General features: G+C 54.9%; 1 protein-coding gene across 2 annotated transcripts; it reads left to right on the top strand.

Moving 5' to 3' along the window:
- Positions 1-2,885: 2,885 nt before the first annotated feature.
- RAB36 (RAB36, member RAS oncogene family) lies at positions 2,886-13,020 on the top strand. 2 transcript variants are annotated; one of them, XM_063315301.1, is made up of 10 exons: positions 2,886-3,023; positions 3,152-3,202; positions 5,009-5,079; positions 5,910-6,011; positions 8,461-8,525; positions 8,630-8,681; positions 10,169-10,250; positions 11,860-11,950; positions 12,264-12,383; positions 12,741-13,020. In XM_063315301.1, exons 1-10 carry the CDS (start codon positions 2,940-2,942, stop codon positions 12,800-12,802), a joined length of 780 nt encoding a protein of 259 aa, XP_063171371.1. In that variant the 5' UTR covers positions 2,886-2,939; the 3' UTR covers positions 12,803-13,020. The 2 variants fall into 2 exon arrangements, with proteins under 2 accessions (XP_063171371.1, XP_063171370.1); XM_063315300.1 differs by having other exon boundaries at positions 2,890-3,023; positions 3,152-3,243; positions 5,009-5,074.
- The last annotated feature ends 5,791 nt before the right edge of the window (positions 13,021-18,811 follow it).

The following is an 18,811-nucleotide window of genomic DNA, read 5'->3' as shown; positions in this document are numbered from 1 at the left end:
GAGGAGCAGCCAAAACATGCTGCTTCTCCCTCCTGGAAGGAGGAAGAGAGAGAGAGGAAGTGGGAGTGGCAACAAACAGCTTCCTCAGAGTTGCATAGTGGGACAAACTCAATTTACATGCTAATGCACATGGTAATGAGGCATGCTGGATTTGCCAGGACCTCCAACAAGCTGAAGCTTGGAGGCTGCAAGAAATGTCCAAACAAGGCTCTGGGGCTGCAAGGAGAGGCAGCAGGGCTGTGGCAAGGAGCAAGCAAGGGGGGTGCTGGTAATGAGTGCCAGCGAGGGAAGACAGCGTTGACCTGGACTCTTCCCGGAGGGAAATGCAGCCCTTGCTGGCCACGGCTGGGCCACTGGTCCAAGGGGGGAGATGCAGCTCAGGGTGGGCCAGCAGGGAGTGAACAAGAGGTAGCCAGTTGAAAGGTACGCAGGTCTCCGTGGGCAGGAGGAGGAATGCCAGGGCACCAAAGGAACCAGTGGGGCAGAACCACTCCCTGTAACCTTGGAGGACTCCTGGAGGTCTGGCGCAGCCCCAGAGGGCTGGAGAACAAATGTTGCCCCCCTCTTTAGCAAATACAGGCTGGTGAGCTTGGGTTATACACTTGGCGAGGTCCTCGGGCAGATTATGGACGAGAATGGGCCTTTGGTGGGATGTGGCTGCTAAAAGGCAAACGCGATTGGGGATGCATTAACAGGCACACACAGTCCAGAGCATGGGAAGCAATTGTCCCATTCCATTCTGACTTGCCCAGACCCCTGGCTTGGCATTCTGTGTCCAATTCTGGCACCACAGTCCAAACAGGACACCGACAAACTGGAGGGCGTCCAGATGCCAGCTATCAATGTGGAGAAGGCTCCGGAAACCAAATCTGGCCAAGACTGGACGAAGGGAGTGGGCGTGCGTGTTCCGCGTGTGAAGAGAAGGCCGGGGAGAGGCAGGGTAGCACTCTTCAGAGATCTAAGAGGCTGTCCCATAGAGGAGGGCGTGGGCATGCTCTGCCACACCAGCGGGCAGGACCAGATCCAAGAGGCTGAAAGTAGAGGGAAGCAGATTCAGGTTAGGTATGAGGAGGAATTTCCTCCGCGGGGCTGTCAGCCTACTGAATCCACTGCTCTTGAAGAGTTTCCCTTCAGCTGTAGCTCTTCAAACTGAGCGGCGCAGGGAGTAGGTGACTTCGGAGGTCACTTCCAACTTCATGATTGTATGCTGCATTTTCATCATAGGGTCAGAAGGGGCCTCGGAGGTCATCTAGTCCAACCCCCTGCTCAGTGCAAAAATCCTCAGACCACCCCGGACAAATATCTTGTCAACCTTTGATTGAAAACAGCAATGGAACCCCGACGGCCTCGCACGTTGCCACAGGAGTCGCAGCGCATCCAGGGCAGGCCGGCCTTCCAGGCTCGCAGCCTTTGCCGGAACAGAAATGGCATTTTCGGGGGGGCGGGGAGAAGCGCTTTGCAAGAAGGGGAGTGGGGCTCTGCTCTTCCAGAAGCCGCCGCCCCCCCCCCCGCAGCAAGGGGGAGGCGGCTGCGGCTGCGGCAGCGGCAGCGGGGGGCCGGGGGCGGGGCCGTGCCTGGGAGCGCCGCCTCCCGCCCGGCGCGCCCTCGGGGGCTGGTTGCCATGGCCACGCGGCACTGGCGCCGGAGCCTCTCGCTGGCTGCTGTCGGTGCGGTGTCTCGCCGGCCGCAGGCACGTCCGGGGAGCCGCTCCGGGAGCCCGTGCGCGGGGGGTCGCGGCTGCGGGCCGCCCTTCGCCACCCGCCGGGCGCCCAGGGGCCGGGGCGGGGGGCGCGGCTTGGTGGCCGCGGGCTCTCTCCGCCGCGCGGGAGGGACGGAGGGAGGGCGCAGGAATCCGCGCGGGGCGCGAGGGACTCTGCCCGGGCGCGGCTGGGGTCGCCCCCGGCGGGCTTTCGCGCAGCCGTCCGGGCTCCTTCTGGTGGCTGGGCGGGCGAAGGTGCCCGCCGGACCCGCGGCCCTTCCCCTCCCGCGGTGCTGGCCGGGTGGCGCCGGAAGGCTGGGCGCGCAGGGGGCGACTCGCGGGGGGCGGAATTGGCGAGAAGGGCCCCCGCGCCCGGGCCGGTAAGAGGCGGCGGACGGCCGGGGAGAGCTGCTCGGAGGCCGGGCCTGTCTGCCGCTGCCAGCTCGGGGAGGGCGGCGCCGTCGAGGCTTGAAGTAGCAATAGGCCCTGGGAATGGCCGCGCCCCTGCCCTTGCCTTGCGCCCGGGAAGGCCCCGCAAGAGCGGCACCTGCTTCCCGCACAGCCCCGGCGCTCACTCGCCAGGGCCAGGGCCTGGCCGCGCGGCGTCTTCACGGGCCGTCTTGTGGTGGAGGAGACGCTTCGTGCTCACCTACATGGTGTGCCACGCGCGGGGCTCCATCTGCTTTGGCCTTGGCGGGAGGTAATGCAGTTGGCCGAAAGGCTCCTGGCAAAGGGAAGACTCCGGGCCTGTTGGCATAGCAAGGTCCTGCTGGCCACAGCTTTTAGGCCAGGACTGGAGAATGCTAGGCTTGGAAGGGGCATGAAGAGCCAAGGAGGTGGGTCACCCCACTCTTCTAGGACTGGGAAGCAGCCATGCCAACCAGGAGCCCCTGTGGCGTGTGAGAGCTCTTGAGGGCTTCTGCCTCTTGTCTAGAGAGGGTGCCCCCCAGGATGTGATAATGGGGGAGCCTTCCTTGTGCTGACGGGGGGGGGGCACATGCCCACAGGGCTAACTGGGCTGGGGTTGTTGCTAAGCCAAGGAGGGGGCTGCTCCACTCACCCCACCCACCCAACCGCTTTCCCACTGACCTCCCACAGTTGATGGTGGCTGAGACTCGACTGCAAGTCAGAGGGCCCTGGTTCCCTTCTCTCAGCTTCGTGGGCATCCAGAGAGATCTGCCCGCCTGGCAGGGTGAGGCCGAGGATTACAAACTGGCTGGGCCCTCCTCCTCCTCCTCTCATGCCTCACAGCATTGCAAGCCAGGCGATGAAGGGCCCCCTCTTGCCCGTGAGCAGAGACAGGAGGATCTCTGACTTGCCCAAGGTGAGCAGCTCTCTGCCCACCCTCTCCTGCCTTGGGGGTTGGGGCCTTTGCGGGCCTGGGGGAAGGAAGCAGTGCCCGCCCCCTCCCTGCCCCGGCTTTCTAGTGCTGCTGCTCCACTCTGCCTGCAGTGCTACACCCCCGAGGCCTGTCTCCAGCTCCGGGAGGACTTCCACGCCCAGGTGAGGGCTGCCTGTCAGCAGAAGAACCCTGGCACTGTTGGGTGAGTCCCCATTCCACCAGTGGCTGTTCGATCGGCTCCTTTGTTCCTGGGGCTCGTCTGTCTGCCTTGCTTTCTAAGCTGCGCGTCCCTGCTCTGGGTTGAAAACCCTGCCAAAAAGGTAGGCAAGAAGCATCCTTTGGGGGCTCTTTGGCCCGCAGGTATTTCTGGAAAGAGGATGAGTCTGAAATAATAGGACATTCTTCCTCCTTTGTCTGGCCTCCGTATCCTCCACCCCTCTGCTCTTTGGCTCACACGATACTGTTCATTGTGAGTCTGGGACACCAGATGGGTTCAACCCCTGACACCAGTGTTTCTCAACCGGGGCAACTTTAAGATGTGTGGACTTCAACTCCCAGAACTCCCCAGGCAGCATGCAGTAGCAGGAGGTTTAAACCATTCCTTGCCAAATGGTCTGCAGTGTTTGCACATCCTCCTAAGCTGAAACCGACCCATATCATGGTTTAACGGGATGTGAGCTAATAAAAGTGTTGCATGCAACATCATATTAGCAAGGAGGTGCTCTGTTTTGGATGTCAGGCATAGTCAGGCTGTTTATACATTGCATTTGGTCCTAAGAGCTTGTTAGTGCAATCACACCCCCTCCCCTTGCGGATGTGGCTAGCAAACCACCAAGGTTCATCCTGCCTTCTAACTCCTGCACCCCCGAGACAGAAACTGCTTTGGGTTTCAAGGACAGAAGTAGCCTTAGAAAAGCATCTCGGTCTGGATATTTATTTATTTATTTGAATTTATTGGCCGCCCAGCTCCAGCGGACTATGGACAGCGCACATAACTAAAAAAGACATAAAAGCAGCTAAAAACGTTAAATCAAACCAGCAGCCCAGGCTAACATGCTCTAATAAACAACAAAATCCACAAAACAAAACAAGGGCCATTAAGCAAATAACAAACATCAGCCCCAGGCCTGGGACCAAGGCCAGGTTTTCAAAGCTTTCTGGAACCCCAGGCGAGAGGACGTCGTCCTTATCTCGGGGGGGGGGGTCCTATTCCAGAGGGTGGGGGCCGCAACAGAGAAGGCACGCTTCCCGGGTCCCACAAGACGGCAACATTTAATGGAGGGGACTGGAGCGCACCCCCTCTGCTAGAATGTCCTGGGCGGGCAGAAACGATTGGGGCAAGTGGTCTGTCAGGTGTCCAGGCCCTCTGCCACACAGGGCTTTATGGGTAACAACCAGCACTTAGAATTTCTCTCAGAGGCCAACTGGCAGCCAGTGCAGCTCGCATAGCAGTGGTGACACATGGGCGTACCAAGAGGCACCTGTTGCTGCTGGCTCTGCTGCATTTTGAACCACCTGAAGCTTCCAGGTAGTCTTCAAGGGCAGCCCCATGTAGACCGCATTGCAGTAATCCAATTGTGAGGTGTCCAGGGCATGAGGGACTGTCTGGAGGGCCTCCCAGTCGAAGAAAGGGAGCAACTGGCACACAAGGTGAACCTGTGCAAAGGCCCTCCTGGCCACGCTGCCACCTGCTCTTCAAGCAGTAGCTGCAAGTCCAGAAGGACGCCCAGGTTGCACACCAGTCTCGACTGGGGAAGCGCAGCCCTATCCAAGACCAAAGATGGTGACGGCACACCTGTCTTTCTCATCTCCCTGAAACACACACACACGCACCCCCCGCTATTACAGTCTCGGGGCGCTCTGGCATGAAGCACACCCCTCCTCCTGTCTTGGGAGAAAGTCTGCTCTCTCCCAGTGCAGCTCCTAATACTGTATCAACATGTCTAATGTGAAAATGTGTGTTTCAGCCTGAAAATCTCCAAAGTGGTTGTGGTGGGAGACCTCTGTGTTGGGAAAACAAGCCTTATCCACAGGTATTGTGAGTAACGCTTCCTTGTCAAAACTGTTCAGTTTTCCAGCAGCAATTAACTGCAGCTTACATGTTTTTTCCCCAGGGGTTAGGCCACTATAAATGCACTGTTCTCGTTTCCTGAAGGGGTCCTGAATACGATGCAGGCTGCTTCAGGGCCTTCCTAAATGGGTGGACCGCCGGGGCTCATGAGCAGCGCGGCGTGGTGGGGCTGCGGGGCGTCAGGCCATTTCGTGGGACGGGTGCAGAGGAGGGGGCCTGTCTTCCTCCCTCCCCTCTGGGAAGGCCGTGGAGAGCTCGAAAATTGGGCTTCTCTCGGAAAAAGTCTTCATGGCAGGTGTGGGCTATAAAAGAGAGTCAGTAATATTGGCCCACCTTCTCATAAAAAACTTAGGAAGGAAGTTGCGGCATTCACCCACATTCCCCAAAGCATGGAAAACGTTAGTTGCTGTGGGCGTTACAGAAAGAACGGATGTGCTTATTTGAAGCCACGCTTCACTTTCCTTTGCGATTTTCTAAAGCTCACGCCACTTAAATTTCAGAAGGAATGTGGGAGCACCTTTTCTGGCTACCAGATTTTACTAAAAGGCAGCAGCTTTCACGAACCCTTCATCAGATGCATGGAATGGTTAAAACTGTTCCTTTTCTCTGCTGTTCTGTGTTTTCTCTGCTTCCTGTGCTGATTAATTGGCCTGTGTGCTGAATGGGACTTGCTCCCAGATGTGCACATGAAGGAGCAATTGCAGCCTTTAGAAAGGACCACTTTCCCTTCCTTTTCTCATTCTTCCAAGATCTAAAACAATATGCTGTTTTTTTCCTTAACCGTTTTTCAATTGCAGGTTTTGTAAAGATGCTTTTGACCGGGATTATAAGGCAACCATTGGAGTTGATTTTGAAATTGAGCGTTTTGAGATCGCTGGGGTGCCATACAATCTTCAGATGTAAGTTGGAAAGCAGTTCCATTCCCTGCCCCATTTCCATGTACATGGAATGTGTCACTAGAATAAGCTTCAACGTAGCTCTGATGGAAATCTTGTCGGTCTTGCGTCACAAAATGTCTTTGCTCAAGGGAGCGCACAAATTTTATGCACGCCCATGTGCCCCAACACACGGAGAACTTTTGCAGAAGTACGGTGTGCGCTCAGGGTGTCATGCATTGTACTTCATCCCCCAGATTCTGTCAGCCCTTCAAGGTAGACCAGACTAGAACGCCAGCGTTATGAATGCTAATGCTACCTTCCTGAGTAGTACTTACTTAGGTTACAGTAACAGAAGCTTGCAAGTCTGAATGTGCCTCCTCCCTCCCTCCCTCCCTCCATGAGAACTGTGGGGAGTCACATCTGAGATGCTTCCTCAAATTGCAGTTCTGCCCCAGACTCAGGTTTCTTTTACCTGACCGCTGCCTTGGTTGCAGCTCTTCCTCCCGTCCCTCAAGGTTATTCCCGTTTCCCATTACAGATTCTCCTACCAGCCCTCTAGGATTAGACCTGAAATTCCAATGCAGCTGCTGATGAGGGAGGTTCAAGAGTTAAGATGTTGTGATGGGGCCTTCATGGCCAAATCCAGCTTGGTGCTGATGTAGGTTTTGTTATGCTGAGCCTAAAAAACGCATCTCTCCTTGGACCCAGTCTAAGCCTAAGAGGCACAGCAAACACTAAAATGGAAGACGTTTCAGGGGAAGAGAAGTTAATTAAGAGTGAGGACATACGGTTGCCCTTGTCTTGGGACCTGTTTGATTAGTGTGGACTCCTGGGGCATTCAGCTGAATGTGCAAATAAGGACACTAAACAGTAAAAGTGCTGACAGCAGACAGTGGCCCAAAATGGAAACTGGCTGGCTGGAATGTCTCAAAGGGAGCTTCATACGGACCTTTCTGGGAGGCACCACCCAAGAGCTAGATGTTGTAGCAGTTGAGGGAGTTTCCTGGGAAGAATGCTGAGAAATGTCTGAGAGCCAAGCAGGCCCTGGGGATTCTTGAAGGCACAGAGAGAGCTGGCCTCACTGAAGCCACGATCAAGAATAACTCTGGACGCCTGGGCTCAAGAGACTGTGGGGCAGTCTCGGGATGGGGTCAACTGGTCTTGACTTTAGAGGAAGGAAATGGCTACCTGGTCCCTGGCTGCTTAATTGAATTAAAGCGTGTGTGTGTGTGTGTGTGTGTGTGTGTGTGTAATTTTGTTTACAAGACCCATGCCTTTGAATGACCAAAGAGGCCCATGGAATGACAGGTCCTCTTGTGGTGATTTCAGCCGCCGATCAGTCTTGGATTGGGGATGCCTTAGGATTGTTCCATGTCTCCAAGCTTTGGATTCCCCTGGGTGATTCGGTGGAAAGCATCTGCATGAATTTGGAGCCAGATACAGCACAGCATAACGTACTTTGGGTTCAGCAAGAGCTGAAGACACTCAGGACACTGAATGTCCAGGACAGTCAAGGCTGTTCATTCCTTTTGCTTCAGACTCTTGAGCTTCCTGCCCCCGGAACCTTTCCTCAGATAGGCCAGCCGGGCCTGTGCAGAGGCCTGGAGGCGGAGTTCCTTAACCAGGTTCACTCCTGCATCAGAGTGCAGGCTGTAGGGCATGTAGGAACCAGCGTATCCACATACCCGTCCTTCGGTATTCCCCGGGCCACCTACTGCACCTGACCTTCGTTTCTGTTTAAAGAGTCTTGTACTTAAACAGAAATAAGAGGAAGCCTGCATAGTGTAGGAAAAGCCCCAGTATCTTCTCTCACGTTGCCAAGAGTAGCCCCAGAGGAATCCCAGGAAATAGCCCTGGAGGATGCCGTAACCCATGTTTGGTGGGGAGGCAAGGCCAGCTCAGCTGGGGTGGCACAGAGCATCCAGGTGGGCTTCAGCAATGTCCCCTTCTGCCTCGTGGGAAATGGGCATTTCTTTACCATCCCAGGCCATCAGGGCTGCCCCTTTGTGAAAGCTTTTACAATATGCCCCAATATTCCAGATCTACTTGTGGTTCCAGAAATGTTGCTTACTCCTGATCTAGAAGCAAAATGTCCCTAAATGACTCCCCCAAATGTGGCTATTCAGTAAACCCGATATATGAACTCAGTCGGTGGGGCGGGGTCTTTTTGCTTATGGAACTGTAATTTAACTTGGTCTGTCTTTCTCAGATCCAAAGGTCTCCATCTTTTAAGGCAGTGAGTTATTCAGCATTTGGGCTGAAAAGAATATTCAAGAGGGGGATACAGAGATGCTGATGAATAACAGCCAGAATGACTTTTTAACAAAAAATAATAATAATGCTTTTGAAAAATGAGAGAGGAAGTTTTGTTCTAAGGCCTTTTCCCAACCTATACTTTAGCTCCATCAGTGGGAGAGTTCAGGTCATCTGAGAGCACCAGACTGACTTTCCTTCTTCCCCTCTTGTCCAGATGGGACACAGCCGGCCAGGAGAAGTTCAAGTGCATCGCATCTGCTTACTACAGAGGGGCGGAAAGTAAGTTGAGGGCCGAGACCCCTGTCCTCGCTTCTTTGGCGTGGCCGACAGGCTATTCATGGGCTGCTCAAACCTTCCATAATCTTGTCTTACTTTCTTGGCAGTAATTATCACAGTTTTCGATTTGGCTGACATCCAGACTTTGGATCACACCAAGTAAGTGATCACACAATTTTATCTTGTGACTGATTCTGCATATCTCTCTGAGCCATGGATGACTTAACCATGTTGATTGGCTAAAGGAGATCTGGCTGTGTATACACAGCCAGAGTCAAGCAAACCCCGTTACAACTCATACCACTCCTGCAACAGCAACTTCTACCATCTGCGAGATTTATCCAACCACCATTGTGCCAAAATAATACCAGCAGTGAGACTCTTCAGCGATGGTGGGCGATGCCATGAAGTCTGTGGTAGGGAAATGGCCTGTTGGTGTCTTGTCATGAAACATTAAGCCAGTCAGGCTGATTAAGGGGATCTGATCCTGCACACGCCCTCCTCCACCCCACCTACAAAGGCCTTTAAGCTGACCTGTGGCTTTTCTGCAGCTAAGCGTGAAACTCAGCGTGATTGTCACCAACTGGAATTTGAAATCATGGCCGTCCCAAGTTTAGGTGACACACTTAGCTGCAGAAAAGCCACATACTGTACGAGTTAAATATTTGTTTGCACGTGGAGGAGAGGCATCAGTGCATTAACCAAGCGAAGCACCATGGCTTCACGCCCCCTGCCAATGAGGGAGCACTTTCTTCCTACCCTGCCAGTCAAGCTGGGCCTGGGAGGAGGAGGCTGAGAGAGGGAGAAGGCCTCAACTGGTCATGATGTGTGCAAGCTGCCATTTGCTCCGGTTAACCCAGGACCTGCTCTGCGTGGGATGACGGGCAGAACGATTCTTCTCTCTTTCTCCCTGGACTGCCTCCCTCTAGCACTTGGTATGCCTTCTGCTTGTCTTCTGCTGCGTCTTGTGTCTTCCTTGGCTCTTCGTGGTTCTATCCCAGCTCTTTCTGAGGCTTCCTGCCTGAAGTGGGGAGGATCAGTTGACTCATTAACTAGCCTTGGTGGGCAGGAGGGCGTCTCCAAGGGGACTGGCGCAGGGAGAGTGTTGTGTGCTGAGCAGGACGTGTGGGGTGCCGTCCTTTCTTCTTGCTCTCCTCAAGGCGTTCATTTCCCCTGCCCCCCGTCTCTTCCTCTCCTTCGTAGAACATGAATCTGATACCACTCTGCTTATCTCTTTCCTCTGCATTATCACTGGGTGCATCACAAGATCAGCCACCAGTTCAGGGACTTGTTTTACAAAGGAGCAATGGTGGCAAATGCGGGCAGATGGCTGGAGGCCGTCTGATTAAGTTTGCAGAGAGAGAAATAGGCCGGTCTGTGGCTTGCTTGCCGAATGCTGAGAGCCAGAGGGCTGAGATCCCGGTCCCACCTGCGGAGAGGCACCTTGCTCACCTGCCCTTCCAGACCAAGTACCCGGCTGGGGCATGTCCATCACAGCAGGGCGGGAGGCGTCTTGGCTTGGGCCTGGCCAAAGGCTGCCTCCGCTGGGTGACTTTCTAGCCAAGCCAGGACTGATGAAGGGTTTTCTTCTCCACACGTTGGATGAACTCTCTCTCACACCGTCTCTCCTCTTGCCGCCTTTCCAGACAGTGGCTGGAGGATGCCCTGCAGGAGAATCACCCCGGCTCCAGCTCTGTGTTTCTGGTGGGAACCAAGAAGGACCTGCTGGTGAGCCTGGGGAGCTCGGTCTAGAGAACCACGCGGGTTGGTTGGGACTCCAGATGCCGCACAGCGAGAGGAGCGGGCCCGCCTGCACGGGAGCCCCCGACAGCTGGGGGGAGCTGATGCTGGTTCTAGGAGGAGCTGGGAGACGCCCCCTAGCCCTGTTCCTCCTCCACGAGAGACCAAGAGGGTCAAGATGGCAGCCACAACACACATGCAAAACAGGTGGAGCTTCGGTTGTACTGCTGTGGCTCCATCTTGGTATTTTTGACCATAACCTGTAGGCACCCGTTACCCTGATGGGGTTATTTCCAGGGCCCCTTCCAAACTGTTTTTGGGTGGCCAGTATATTTGAAAGATCACAAACATCCTCTGGAGGCTCCTGTGAAGCATCTGGCTTGATGCCTGTTGTTCGTCAAGTGGCTCCTTTGCCAGAATGCTGCCTGCCCCCCACCCCAAAATCAACCCAAGAGGATGTCCCCTCCCTACAACCTGGGCTTACTGTCTTCCTTTCTCTGGGTAGGTGGGTGCACCTCCCTGTTAACTTTTATTTTCTGAGAAAGCTAACTGGGCTTGCTTGGGCTCTTCTGGGACACGAGGATAGTGCTGGAGGTGAGGCTTTGTGGCTCACCTGCTTCCCACATTTAAAATTAATCCTTTTCTAATGCAGACAAGGCCAGCAGGGCAGGGAGTACGCTGAGGACCCCCAACTGCCTGTCCCCTGCCGCTTCTTTGGGTTGCTCCCCCCCCCCCTTATCTGGGTGCTCTTGGCTGTACAAAGAGCTGAAGGACCAACAGCTTGCAGGGATCAGATCGCTGGGCTGGCTGTGTGGCCCCCCCAATGCCACGTCCTTGCAGCCTGACCTTTGGGGACTAACTAATCCACTTGTGGCATTCAAGGCCATCTTGCTCAGCCACCTCTGGCCAAGGGTGAGAGTCCATCATGCTGAGTGAGGAGATACTGGACAAGGGCAACCACTCAGCCATAAAATGGGGCAGGGGGTAGGGAGGGGAGGTGGCTTCTCTGCAGGGTCCCTGTACTCAAGGCTGTGCAAATGTGGCTGCAGATTGACTCTTCTGTTTGCCCTCTCATCTCAAATCTCATCTGGTTTAGGTGTCTTCTAAGCCCACAGTCAAAAAAAGGGACGCGGTGGCGCTGCGGGTTAAACCGCTGAGCTGCCGATCGGAAGGTCGGCGGTTCGAATCCGCGTGACGGGGTGAGCTCCCGTTGCTAGTCCCAACTCCTGCTCACCTAGCAGTTCGAAAACATGCAAATGTGAGTAGATCAATAGGTACCGCTTCGGCGGGAAGGTAACGGCGTTCCGTGTCGTCATGCCGGCCACATGACCACGGACGGGTCTACGGACAACGCCGGCTCTAATGGCTTAGAAACGGAGATGAGCACCGCCCCCTAGAGTCGGACACGACTGGACTTTATGTCAAGGGAAACCTTTACCTTTACCTTTAAGCTCACAGTCATGCCCCTCCTCTTACAGCTGCATCCTCCCCAATTTCTTTATTGGAAACCTGTCCACGAAGCCACCTCATGGCCTGGGAGGAGGGCAGTGGGAAAGCACACACTTGAGTTCCCTGTCTGTGGCTCTTTCCGTTTCAGTCCGATGCTGAGAGAGAGCGGACAGAGCGGGACGCGGTCCGTCTGGCCAACGAGATGCAGGCGGAGTATTGGTCTGTCTCGGCCAAAACAGGTCAGTGGAGCCAAAGAAAAGCAGCACTGCAGATCCAGGGGTGGGGGGGAACTGGGCCCCCTTGCACCCCCTCCCCAGTGCTTTCCAGAAGGAGCAGCTGGGCCACGTGTGCTGCGCCTCCTACTTGGCGCTGTAAGGAGGCTTCTTGCATGCAGGGGAGATCTCAGACCACAGCGCCTGTGCCTGTGAGCACGTGTGTGTTCTCCCAGCAGGAGGCCGTGTTTTGTGTCCTCTGGATACAGCAATAACAGCTACCAAATGTGTCCCCTGCTTTAAGGATTTGGGGTCCCCATTTTTCTCTTTCTTTTTTCAGGGGAAAATGTCAAGGACTTTTTTTCCCGGGTAGCTGCCTTGGCCTTTGAGAAGTCTGTGCTGATGGAGCTGGAGAAAAGCTGCAACCGCACAGTGCCGATTGGCACAGGAGACTTCATCAGTACGTTGACCTAGCTACCTCCCCCACCACCATTTTCAGGGAAGCGGTTAGAAAGGGCCTTTCTGCCAGTGTGCTCATCCCCATGGCTGTCCAGAAGCAGCTTCGGTGGAATTCAATGGGGCTTATTCCTGGTTGAGCCCAGATAGCAAGGCAGCGTCTGCAGTGATTCAAGGAGCAGAGCCTTCCAAGGTGGCTGAGGGGACATCCAGGCACATTCTGAAGAACACAAAGCAAACCTGCCATAACCAGTATGTTCAGGTGGGAGGAGAACGGTCAGCCAGAACAGCCGTTGAGGCCCTTTCCCTCCCCCAGGTCATGGGAAGCAACTTTGGTCCTCCCTTGGTTTCCTCCTTGCAGGGATAGAAGAAAACGGGGCGTCTTCAAAAGGTCCCCGTCCATCCCACCCGAGCTGCTGCTAGTAGACGACTGTCAGCAGGATCTTCTGGTGGACACGCTGCAGTTTGCATCCGTCCCTGTTTGAAAAGGAGGAAATAGCTGAATCTCGGAGGACGACAAGAAGTGACGCCAAGCCAGTCCCCACCTCAGCCGCTCCCAAGGCCCTGCCGAGCTTTGGAGGCTCACATAGAAGGAAGGATCTACCTTCTTCTAGAAAGGGGTATGACCTGCCCAGCCCAGCCCAGCCCAGTCTCTGGAAACTTCATGCTCCAAATGCGTAGAGCAGGGTTTCTCAACTTTCACAAATTGAAGACGTGTGGACTTCAACTCCCAGAATTCCCCAGCCAGCTTGGTGGCTGGGGAATTCTGAGAGGTGAAGGCCACACGTCTTAAAGTTGAGAAACCCTGGCGTAGAGTTTGTCTCCTTGTTACTTAGAGATGGTAGAAACAGACCATGTGTGTTGAGTGGACTAATTCAGATGAACGGCTTGAAACCAGGTGCTGTCTCGGCAGCTGCAAATTCTACTTAAGCTGGACTTCTAGTTAAATGTTAACCATGACTAATAGCTGTTAGAACCAGCAGGAGGAATTTGTACTTAAGAGGGGGATATGCCGAGGAAGAAAAGCCTCTGATCCCTGGTCATCTCTGATTTAGGGCTTTTCATGTGGACTCAGCACCAGAGTGTCTTGCACTGGATGACTTGTTTGAATTACTTGTTAGCTTTGCTTAGAATTACTGCCAGAGCTCCCTCTTGTCAAAACAGATCTTTGTTTTCATGTCCATTGTAGAATTAAAGACTGTGCTTTAGGACCAGAATTCTGTGCTACGGAATCTCCCCCAAGTTCAGCAAAACCTTAGCTTAGCAGGGATCAGTGAACCCCACCAGCATGTGGGAATGAGAGGGCTTGGTCGAAGAAGACGGTTTGCAGAGCTTCACTTCAGGGAGACATCTCTGCTAGTAGCGGAGACTCACGCCTAGAGTTGTGGCTGGACTCTGGAGGAGGAAGAAACGTCTCCGCAACAGCTTGTGCGGGAAGGGCCCAGACCTTCCCAGCCCCTTTGCCCATGCATGTACCTGCAGCATACTTGAATTCTGGAGGGAGGGAACAGAACACCTTGGTGCACGCTCTGCCAGTCCTGGTTAACTCCCTCCTTGGCTGAGGAGAAAATTCATCCATCCCAGACAAGTGTACATTTTATTTTATTTTATTTATCATATATGTGGCGGAACCCTGGGCAATTCACAATAAAACAATTTAAAATTCAGTAAAATCATAAATAATGCCAGTAATCCATAAATATAAAATGCGATAAAATCCAAGTAACAGCAGATCTAATTCCACCCATAAGGGGTAAGACCGGTCCCAGCAGGACTCGGGAACCAACCAGCCCCAAGAATGGCTCCTCCTCCCCCCACTCCAAGCCTGGTGGCAAAACATTTCCTGCTGCCAAATAACGCATTAATGGGAAGTGGCTTTGTTCGCAAAGATTTTCATAGATAACGTTGCATTTGTTGCATGACAAATTAGCTCTTAGTAGTAGTATGTTTGCGGAGAAGTAAATGTTGAAATCACGTATTTCCTTGACCTTTCTAAATTTATACGAGCAACAGACTGACTTAGTGCTGCCACTGAATCCTGTAAAGTGACACGTCAGGAGCCCGAAGTTTTTTGTTTTTGCCATTCCAAACTAATAACCTGCATTTTCTTGGTTGGGTTTGCTTGTCAACACTGAATCATAAAAGTAACCCACGGCCTTGATCCCCACAACTTTGTAAGGTAAACATGGCAACGCAGTAGTTCTCTGTGCTGTGCAAGCGACAGCAACAGGCCACCGGCCAGGATGCAGCATCGCTCAAGCTGACCATCTCAGGCTGTAGAGGAGGGAGCTTTTTGGCACAACACCACCTATTAGCTGCTCCAGGCAGCAGCATGTCTTGGGAGGGTCCTGAATTCCCGGCCACGCAATGTGGCGGTTGGGATTGCCACCTTCAATGGCTTTTCTTTTAGAAGTTGTCAACAAGGCAGAAAAATACAGGTAGTTGTTTAGCGACCACAATGGGGGCCAGCAACTTGGTCATTAAGTGAAGTGGTGGTGACTGCTGCTGATCTTACTTTCAGCTTTGCTTTACAGACCTGCAAAGGTTGTAAATGCAAGGATTGGCCGTAAAGTTACTTTTTCATCAACATTGTAACTGTGAACAGTCGCTAAACAAGGACTACCTGTACTTCCCTTAAGATGGGAGCATCTTGAGGTATCATCAAGACTGCAATTTGTTATTAAAGTCTCCAATAGCCAAAGCTTTCTGGATGGCTTACAATAAATACAAAAAAAGGAAAGAAGAAATAATACAATTTGAGTTAAAACATACCTAAAAAATAAAATACAAAATAAAGATACATACATACAAAATAACAAAGAAGGCAGCAGTCAGGCAGTCATCAAAATCTAAAACAATGAGTTAAAATACAATTAAAATATGATTAAAGAGCCTGTGAAAATAAAATGATAACGTGGGTGCTGGTCAAGCTCCTGTGATCTGGGTTGACTGGCTGCAATCCTCATTTCTTCCAGAACAGGAATTTAAAGCAGACTGCATGGTTTGTGGCCATCTTAATGTTTCTCCAGAATCATCTTTTTTGGAACGTTGAAATGTGCGCGCGCGCACACACATACATCCTGCAGAAAGCCTACCACGTTCTCCTAAATGTGGACAGTTTCCCTCTGTGATGGTCCCTCACAGAGACCATCAACCCTGCTGGGCCAGACCATGAAACCAGCTCCACAGGGAGACCTGCAGGGCCTTGACTGAGATTGGCTCTAGTGACAGAACCGTGCAAGCCCAATTGTGCTCCCCTCCCCCCTCTTCCTTTCACCCCGGTGAACCGGGGGGGGGGCGTCTGCCTGGTCCCCTTCCAAATGTTACCTTGTTCCTCAGGGCTTCAAAAAGTTTCAGCCCCCTTTGCCTGGGTCACCTTCCCTACCCTCTACAATATCCTGATCAATTTCCCCATCCTTAATGAGGCATCATAACCGTTAGAAGGAAATCCACAGATATGCCCCACTCTTGCTCCAGAATCAGACAGCAGTGGTCCAGCCACCATCCTTTTCTAGCCAACATTTGTTTATTTTTGTTTACTAATCTTGAAAGTCTCTTTCTTTCACCCTGGTGAACCAGGGAGGCGTCTGCCTGAGCTGCTTTTGAACATCATTGCTCAGGGCTTAAAAAGTGTTTCAGCCCCCTTTGCCTAAGTACTGGTTCTTGCCTATTTCCATCCACATTGCCTCCCTTACTCATATCAACCGGCCCACCAGTGAAGCATCTCCAGGTGGCCGCCTGGTTGGCCAAGAGAAACAACAAATGTTCAGCAGCTGCCAATCCTTTGGTCTTATGCTGGTGCTACAAGGCAGTCAGTCACTTTTGGTGGCTAGCAAGCGCACACAATTTTTTTTTAACCAGGAACCACAGCGGGAGGGAGAAAATGCAATGACCATGATGTGCTTTTCTCCCCCTGGTTGTGAGTCTGATTTGCAAAAGTGCCACTGTAACAGCAACACCAGACAAGGTTCATTGCTTGTTTCAGCAAAACACCATGGGTGGGACAGAGGGGGCACCATTATGGGTAAAGCCAGGATGTTTTTTTCCTTTTTAATCTGGTACTTAATAGATAACAGAGGTGGCAGTCCCTTCACAGCAACTGTGCCACTGTCAGACTGTCCACTGTCCTGTGATCAAGTTGCCCATATTCCATCCTGCTCTTTTCTCCTCTAGCATTTCTCAGTCTAGAAAAATAGAATTGCTTATTATTTCTGACTCCTTTTCTCTGCATAGTGTGGCACACCTCAGAAGGGAACATTGCGATGGGTACAGTGTGTGGGCTAAGCCCACAGAACAGCTGTACAAGATTAAAGAGATGATTTATTCAATCCAGAGAAGGAGCAATTAAAAGAAGAATCTGCCTGGGATCCTCTAGGGCAGAGGGGTGTGAGGTGGTGAATTTTTTAGACAAATTACCAGCGTTAAAGAGAGAGTAATTTTCAGACTGGGAAGGTCTGTGGCAGGAGGCGGCAAATATTGGAAGGACGGGGCGGCTGCGCAGCCGGAAGGTGGGCCGGGCAGAGACCGCTGGGAAGGAGGGGCAGCCCGATTCGGCAGGTGAAGGCCGGAAGGTTCCGGCAAGCTCAGAACCGGCCCAGGCGCGTCTGCTCTTTGGCCCTTACAGCACTCAAGTTGAGCTGCCCACCAACTGTCAAGACAAGCACTGAGGCACTTTCTCTTCCAGCCCCGCGAAACGTCCTCAGCACCGGCGTGACTCTGGCCTCGCGGTCATCCTCCGCGGGTCTGTCTCTGTGCGCAGACGCTCCTCTGGGGGGAAACGGCGCTCCAAACTCCCGCACCGACTTCGGGGACAATCACCCTACTTTTCGCTTCCAATGTACAGTCGAGTTGGCCCATAAACCTCCCCGGATTCGATCCCTGGAAGCCACTCCGTGGCAAATCACACAACCTCCCCGATGACCGAGGAAGGGGACCAGGCAAGGAGAGGGACCTTCGGGCCCTCTTTCGGGGGGCGCTTCGGCACAGGAGGCTGCTGCGTCGGGGCTCGCGGGGGAACCCCAGTTCCGCTCGGGCTGGGCCTGCGGTGGGGGCCGGCAGCCAGGGCCAGTTGTGGGGAGGAACGGTGGTGCCGAAGGGCGCCTCCGGCTTTCAGAACTTGCATTCTCAGGGCTTTGTTTCAACCATTAACACGAGGAGGAAAAGGGGAGGCCGCAGCTCCGCCAACCGCTCCCTCAGGCCCAGGCACTCTTCCCACCTGCGGCCCTTTTAGGCTGCTCCGGCCCGGCCCGGCAGCTGTCCTCTCCTCCCGCAGCTGGCCGGCCGGCCGGCCGGCCGCCCCCCACCTCCCTCCCGGAGAGCGCGGCGGGCGGCGGCTTCCCTTCGCCGCTCTCCTCCCGGCACCCGAGGCGAGTCGGCCGAGCGGGGGCCTTCGCGCGGGCCTCGGAGCCGGCCACGGCCCTCCCCCCCGTCCGGCGCCGCGGGGACCCACCGGGTCCTGGGAGAAGGAAGCCGGTCAAGAGCAGCCTCCCCCCACCGCGGCAAAATCCCTGCGTGACGCGCGCCGCTTGGGATCTCCCTCCGACAGAAGGCGCCCCTCGGAGAGGCAGGGGCCGAGACGGCGGTCCCCGCTTCCCACGCACCGGCTGCGTCCGGGTGGGGTTCGGGCAGCCACGCGGACCTCCGCCCGCCGGACGCGCTTCTCCGCGGGAGTCCACTTCCGCACAACATGCCCGCGTTGCACAAGCCGGTACACCGGAGCGTGGCTAGCCCCTTCGTGGGTCTCGGGCGCCCCTCCTTCCTCCCCGCTTCCTCCGAAAAGCCGCGGCGAAGCCACGTCCTCCCCGCAAACCTGCAAAAGCCTCGCTGGCGGAGCAAGGAAAGGGCCCGCGCGGGATGCTGCGGCGGCGGCAGCGCTCGGCCCCTCTGCGCGGGCCAAGCAGCGAGAGGCGGCGGGCGGGGCCCTCGCGCGCGACCGACCGCCGGCCCTGCGGACTCCGACGCCGCCGAACGCGGGCCGGGGACAAGGGCTGCAAGGAAAGGCCGCGGGAGGGGCGCCGGCATCCGGAGGCCCGGCCAGCCTCCGCAGCGGGCCAGGCAGCCTTCCAGCCTCCAACGTCGCTTCCGCTCCATTCGGGAATGAAACCCCGCCCCGGGCGCCCGCCAGGCACCGTTTCCGGAGGCTCCGCAGAGCACCGGGCGCGCCGCCTCCGCGAACCTCCCGGGCGGCCGCTGCCAGCCGCCTCCCTCGCCCCCCGACGCGGCGCTTCCCCACCCACCCCGAGGGGCGGGGGCGAGAGACGCTCTGCACGTGCGCAGCGGACCCAGCCCGCCCCTCCACGCCGCCGTCCCGGAGAGCTCCGTCCGCAGCCCCTTTAAGGGGCCGCCCCGCCCCGATCGCGCGGCCGCTCCCCAGAGGCGGGGAACCGGACAGCCGGGATGGCGAGCCGTGGCGGGCGGCCGCGTCACCTGGGG

This window comes from Candoia aspera, chromosome 15 (assembly GCF_035149785.1).
Source record: "Candoia aspera isolate rCanAsp1 chromosome 15, rCanAsp1.hap2, whole genome shotgun sequence".
NCBI classification, from domain to species: Eukaryota; Metazoa; Chordata; class Lepidosauria; order Squamata; family Boidae; genus Candoia; species Candoia aspera.
This window is presented reverse-complemented; position numbering and strand designations above follow the sequence as displayed.